Genomic DNA, 7,501 nt, shown 5'->3' with positions numbered 1-7,501 from the left:
AAAAGGGCCAGATTAACTGAAATATTTCAAAACTCAAATAAAAATTGAAATGCTTCCTTGAATGAGAATATTTCTGAAATATTTGCATGAATAGCAGAACTGCTTAGTGATATCAAGGGACTTAAGCGGGGATAATTTTGAGGCGAGATTTGGGAAATTTTACCCATACCTCATATGACGGCGAGCTTTTGTCCCTAGTCCATCTTTCAAATACACAATGAGAGTTGAGAGCTTGTCCATGAAGTTTCTTTTTTGAAGATTCATTAAGCAATTCCTGAGAAATTCTCTCTGGTATACAAGATATGTTTGTGATGTTACAGGACAAATGGATTGAAATTTGTAGAAAGGTGAGACCCAAAATTCTAACCCTAACCTACATTGGCAGATCAATAAATACCTTCCATTCCTCACTCTGAGGGTATGATGAATAATCATAAATAAGATAAAATTTACAAAATGAATTAAGTTTATTATTGTGGGTTAAATAATTTCAGAAAGAAACACTAATGATTGTCCATTTGTGAAAGTATTTTGAATAATCATAAATAACATACATGTAATATTTAAAAATTTAATTCAGTTTATTTATGTGTTAAGTAATTTCAGAACCAAACACTAATGAATGTCCATTTCCACATCCAAAGCATTTGACCTTGAGATTCGACAGTGCTGCCACCTGCTGAGCATTATAGACATTATCTTCATTGCCTGTTCCACAAATACCATGTTCATTCCACCCCCAGGAAAACACCAATCCATCACCTGCAGAAAAGACGAGACATCTTTTTATCGTCATTAGGTAAAGGTATTTCTGATAGAAAAATCAATGTAAAATATAGATTACTGAAAACATTTTTTTATTCTAGAACTTGTCATAACAATTATTGACATTTTGCAAAGATTTTGTTTTTGATTTTTTTAATTTGATCAAAATCAAATTATCATGAACTGTACCTAAGTGGTCATTTCTAAAAAAAAAAGTAATATTGAGATAGACAATTAGAACAAAATTCAGGGAAAATCCTAACAGATTTTCAGTGATGTTCTAAGATGACAAAAACAATGAAAAGTATATTCAGAGACTTACCACTGATGGCTAGGTTATGTTCAGATCCACAAGATATGTTTTGAACAGAAGGCAGGTTAGGTATCAAGGTGGGAATGTGATCACATGACCCATCACATGATCTCCCCAGTTGTCCATAGTCACCTCTGCCCCAGCTGTATAATTTACCGTCTTCTATGAGTCAAAGAAATAAAGGGAGGTAATTTAATGAATACTTAGATAGGTGTTTGTGTGATTTGCACCAGAGACGAAGAACACCATTTCCAGTATTGGCATGAAGTCATTCCTTGTTCTTAACAATTTGTTTGCTGGGTTTTATCGCCCCTTGAACAGCCAAGGTCATTTTGAGGCGGGGTATCATTGTAGTAGTTGGTGACTACCTCACTGAACAACATATGGGAGGCCCATCGCATGCCATCCAGAGCAATTCAGGTGAAGTGTCTTGCCCATGGACACAACCTAAACAGCACAGACCAGCCCGTTTCTCAGCTTCCCTGCCAAAGGTAGGGAGCGGCAATGGTCATGATCATATATTCAGTGTTTGTATTTTGGGATCGAGGACTTCATAGCAGTAATTATAGCGACTTTGATTAGAAATTGATGAACAGATGTGTGAAATTTAAAACCTGTCAATAAACAACCTTGAAGATAAATGAACTAAAACAACACAAGTCACTATATCTCCATATTTATTATATGTCTGTCGAATATCAACAGGCATATTATGGTATATAGCCTTTTGTGTCGATTTAGTTAAAGTTTGGGTGCAAGTTTCCTCAGAGGTGTACAGTTCAGTCAGATAATATACTGTTGTCCTAATTTTTGGCATGAATGTTCATGTGGGGTCTGATAAAGACAATATGGATTTAATTTTGGAAACCTGTTTGGAACTTCACACTTTTCTGATAAAGTGTTGGTATAAGTTTCTTCAGTGGTCTACAATAAGGTCAGATAATGTGTTATATATTGTGTTAATTTTTGTTCATGTGGGGTCCAAGAAGGACAATATGGATCTAATTTGGGGGGGAAACCCTGATTTCTACTTTTTTCTTTACATCTATAGAACAAAATTATTTTATTTCTAGTAAACTTAACTTTTTTGGTACAATTATTGCCAAATCCAAGAATATTCTAAAATATCAAACAAACAAAAAGGTCGTTGGATAGGGTCCAACAGGCGTATTATCGTCCATTTGCAGTGCTCATGCCCTTAATAACAGCAGGCTTTTTTTTAAACTTTTTTTTTGGTCAATAATGAGCCCTATCCCAAATTGAAATGACTTCATATTTCATCGAATTTCCCAAAATGTCTTTCCCAATTCACCAAATTCTCTTCCAAAATGAGGCACAAAGGACCCATTCCAAAGCTCTGAACATTATATCTCCATAATATAAACAGATTATTACCACCTCAGAAGGAGAAATTCTGAAGCTGACTGTATGTGTGATATCAGTGTATATAACCATACCTGTCCTCGCTAACAGGTGTGTCCATCCACTGCTGAGGTGGGTCAATGACCAGTCCCTGGGTGGGGCGGCTGTGGGGGTGGGGACAGAACTACAGTGACTTGGATCCTGAAGACACTGGCCATACTTGTTACAGCCCCACAAATACACCTGGCCCCGGTCTGTAATTAATGACAAAATTCTAAAATCGAAGTTCCCATAAAATCTTATGTCTGACAGGGAAATGCTGTTTTATTGAGAAAAATAATAAGGTAAAAAAAAGAAAAAAAATATACGCAGTAAACCTTCCTTCAGTTCGAACAAAATCAATTAAATATTAATGAATCAAATTGACTTACAGGAAATTATGCTTCAGAAAATAAGTCTGAGTTTGAACTATATTTTTTTTTCAGAAATACATGTACTAGGTACATAGTATATATATGCTTATATTCTGTTCCAGATATTTTCATTTTTTTTTTCAAGCATTATAAATTGTAAATAAAATGGTTCCACCAACTGAACTTCTCAAGACTGTGGAGTCACATGTGAAAAATACAGTATCTATATAACACAAGAATAAATATTCCAATAAATTCTGAGTTCAAATTGATCAAAACAAGTACAAATGCAGAAAATATTACAAATAGCCAACCACAGACCTGTCATGGCCACTGAATGGTGAGATCCCGCAACAACTGCATGCACACATCCCTCAATCTCCGGTATTGTCACTGGATAAAAGTGCCAATACAAGCTATTTAAACCAACAGAAAATTACAGACACTGTGCTTAATACATTTGACATTTTTCTTGGACTTGAGTATTATAGTGCAGTATTTCAAATGAGAGATCAAAATTCAAAAGATTATTTCTTAAAATTCTGTTTACCCGGTACATACAATTCGTCTACTGAATGTTATGTTCCATAGCTTGAACATTGACTTATATCATAAAAACAGTTCTCATGCTACATTTTTGATGATTACCTATAAAACCAATGCACTATGGACTTTCAAAATTCAAGAGTTATTTCCCCTGGATTAGAACACCAAGCTTTAATTTAGCCCATAGCAAATTTGTGATACAGGTATTGGATGTACTGACCTTGAGATGGACTTGTAAGTTTATTTGGAGGTTTGTTGTCCACTAAAACTCCACACTGACCCTTTCTCCCAGCACCCCAGCAATAAACATTGCCACTGACTGAGAAACACAAAGAAAGTACCAATTTAACACAACCATTATCATAACCAGTGGTGTAATGGAAAAAGTGCAGTAAGAATTTCTCATAGAAGTTAAAAGTGAAATTTTTTCATGTGTATCTAAGTATTTACTGTTATTTCACTTTAAAACATATCAGATTTGGATAGGTTGATTTTCAATTGATCAACAGTATACTTGTGTTACTCTTAAACTCATTATACTTTGATATATATGTATGTCGTTGATTGTATTACTTCATAATGTTGTTACCAAGACATCACAGGTAATCACCAGGGCACAGTTGTTAAAAAGATGAATAGGCTAATCACATTTTAACATTTTTCAAATCCTGATATAATAATTTATGGTAGAATTAGCTTGACAAAACTTTATGAAACTCTGAAATTATCAATTCACTTCCAACTGGCATAATCTAAAGATGATATACTCACAGGTTTTGTAACAAATGAGAAATGAAATTTTCACTGATCAAGTTAATCACCTTTTGAACAACTGGGCCCAGGATTTTTAAGTTGTTGTTAAACTGTGATTAGCCTAATCACCTTTTGAACTGGGCCCTGAAGATAGCTGATACAGGCTTGAAAACATCACATACTTTGATATATAAATGGTATATTTTAAACATATAATTCTAACCTGTAACCATGACTACATGTCTGAGCCCTGCAGCAACATCAGCCACCTTCTCATGATTTGGTACCTTTACTATGACCTACGAAAGGAAAAATTATCCATAGAGTATTTATTTGACTGTACATTTTGTATTTGTATTTCAAATGGTTTACTTTTGTGTTTTTAATGGTTTACTTTTTTCTTCTTCTTTTTTTTTAACACAATATAGTCTCCTTAATAAAGTAATCAATTATTCCTGAAAAACATGTTTTTACAAAACTTTTTCTAAAAGGGTTTAATTATATTCCAAACTAAAGGATAATTTGTTGCTTGTATTGTTAATCGCCCTGTGAATAGCCAGGGTCATTTTGAGGTGGGGTCTCCTTGTAGTAGCTGGTGACTACCTCACTTAACAACATACAGGCGGCGAGTCGCATGCCATCCAGAGCAACTGCGATACTGTTTCTTGCCCAAGGACACAAAATGACAATGCAGAACAGCCCGTTTCTCAGCTTCCTGAGAAATACAAAATGACACTTGCAGACAGTGTCAAACCACACTCCTTGGATCTTCACCTCAGGTTACGTGGCAGGCACTTTGACCGACTGAGCTCCCGTGACACCCTTTAAACTAACGACAAGATTTTGAGGTCAGAAAAACAAATAACTTTACCGGCAGTAAGACTTGGTTTGCACCTGGTAACCCCAATTGTCCAAAGGCATTTGAACCCATCGCAAGCAGCTCTCCTGTCGCTGTTGGTCAAAATGTAAACAAACATATTTTAAAATCAGTATCATTTCTTGACAAAATTATTTAAAATCTTGTTTCATAGGATAATTTGAAACAATTAATCCCCTAAACAATATATGGCAAAGATAGCATTTTCTCTCATGCCCAAAATGGGTATAATTTCTTTATTTTCGAAGTCCTCTCATTGAATAAATACTTTGCTGGAATAGCCCCCGACACTTTTAAACATTTACTGTACCTGTTATGATCAAGGTGAAATCCCATCCACCTGTTGCCTTGGTAACTACAGTGTCACCGGGTAACTTGACCTTGGTCAGTGTGGAAATGTCCTGGGTGTGACCAAGTCCCAACTGACCCTTGTTGTTTGATCCACAAACAAACAGACTGCCATCATCTTTAAAAATAAGTGGAAATAAATAACTTAAAATGAAACATGTACTGGCTTCAAGATATGGACTGGGTCGGGACTAAACCGATTTGTCGATGTGCATTCCAACATAACCAGTCAAATGAAATGTATTGACGGGCAGTTTAAAGTGATCTGTTTCTATAAAGTGATTGATGGGCGGTTTAAAGTCATCTATGTTTCTATAACGTGAAAACATATTTTATAGAAACTTAGATCAGTGACTTTCGTAAGTTCATATGCAAATAAGCAATGTCCAGTGTAAAAGTCAATGCAAATACCTGGAGTTAAAATACAAATAAAGAAAAAATTGGGGCCCAATAATTTTTTGCAAATAAGTGGGTTATGCAAATACAAATAACATGTAACTAACATGCAAATTAGGTGAATTCGTCTGTATAACTGTTGCATTGGCTTTGGATGCTGGATGTATTCTAGATTCCCTGTGTATCAATAAGTAACAATTACAATAACCAAAAGGTAGGTTGTATCATAAACCTTAAAATTTAATATACAGTACAAAATTTTGTATTACCATCGATGACCAGGGTGTGACCACCACCTCCTGTGAACACTGCGAATATTAATGTCTGATGGAGTTACGTCCCCTGGCAGGATTTTATCATCTGTGTGACCCTGACCAAGCTGGCCATAGCTGTTGGCTCCCTGTAATAGAATTGAATGTGAACTTGTATTTCTTTTCTTATTAAACATAGAAAATATGTCAATATGTGATTTATGCCGTCTGTTCATTGTGTATTATCTACCCTTTAAATGCCTACTTCTCCTGAATAAACCGCCAGAATTTAATCATAACCTTAATGCTATATTTTATTTTACAAGCAACCAAGGCAACCAAACCTGTACAAAGTACAAAGGGTTCCAGGTAACTCCAGCATACAATAGATTGGGGGTCAGGGGTTGGGTAGGGTTAAGGGGAAGAATAAGGCAAAACAATATAGCTTATTAACAGTGCATAGGTTAGTTCAAACAAAATTAAATAAATATTGACGAACCTGTTTGAATTATTTGAAATAATGCTTCTGAAGATAAGCGCAAGTTTGAACTATCCCAGTCGAAAGTGGTGAAAATCACGGCAAACACATTATATAGCATGACAAGACAATTTACTAGGTAAACTTCAAAATCCTACAGTATTTTTCCTGCACATCTACTTGAATTGTTACCATATTTAATAAGAAGCTATTACTAAAGGCAATCATGTTGTACAAATATCAGAATTGTAATTTAGCTTCAAAACCTTCTCCTCCTATATGGCTTTAGTAGCTAGACAGTTATATATTCATAATTTTCAATACTATCAATTCACTCTTGATAAGTTGATATTTAATTTAGTGTTAGCAAATTCAAAAGTCAACATTTACCCTAAACGATGTCCTAACCAAATTACTATATTGTGTTTACAATCTTCCCAAGCTAATTTTGATGGGTGAAATCAAAACATATTATCTAAGGCAGGGCAGAGAAAAAGGCAATTACAAAATGTACCTTGTTTGCATATGAAGGAAGTATCTGTAACTCTGAAGGTTGGAATGTACAAGACGGTTCTTGATTCTGGTGATTTGAATTAAACGATTCAATTAATTTTACCCTTTCTTCTATAGCTTGTGATTCCACTTTTAAAATTTGTTTTATCTTTATTTATATAACAAAGGGGTTTAAAGAGACTATGAAATCTCTCAAAAGCAGGAAGAAGATATCTGGGTTTATCAAGGGGAATTATCTAATATATTTCTGGTGATAATTCCCACCTCTGATTGGAAGAGCGATGTCATGTGGTAAGTCTGCAAAAATCTGATCTCTTCTATGAACAGGAAAGTGTTACTAACCTCAATCCATGACATCACAAAGCCCCAATGACATTAAAGTTTCAACTTCAAGTAATGAAATATCAAATAAGTAAAGTTAATTGTGTAAATTACATTGATTTGAAATCAAATATCACATGAATCTGATATTGTGTATGTTATTAG

The 7,501-nt window shown here is 34.6% G+C and overlaps 1 protein-coding gene across 1 annotated transcript; it reads right to left on the bottom strand.

Moving 5' to 3' along the window:
• Positions 1–557: 557 nt before the first annotated feature.
• LOC117336578 (secretion-regulating guanine nucleotide exchange factor-like) lies at positions 558–7,166 on the bottom strand (the record flags this gene model as incomplete). Its single annotated transcript, XM_033897189.1, is given in 11 exon segments — positions 558–762; positions 1,088–1,240; positions 2,536–2,694; positions 3,175–3,246; positions 3,620–3,718; positions 4,376–4,451; positions 5,024–5,103; positions 5,340–5,495; positions 6,043–6,076; positions 6,078–6,173; positions 7,017–7,166. Coding segments are annotated over 11 exon segments (1,245 nt in total), but the record flags the coding sequence as incomplete, so codon positions are not given.
• Positions 7,167–7,501: the final 335 nt, after the last annotated feature.

Source organism: Pecten maximus, chromosome 10 (assembly GCF_902652985.1).
Source record: "Pecten maximus chromosome 10, xPecMax1.1, whole genome shotgun sequence".
Classification (NCBI taxonomy): Eukaryota; Metazoa; Mollusca; class Bivalvia; order Pectinida; family Pectinidae; genus Pecten; species Pecten maximus.
Note: the sequence above shows the minus strand (reverse complement) of the source record. Positions and strands in the feature narration are given on the sequence as shown.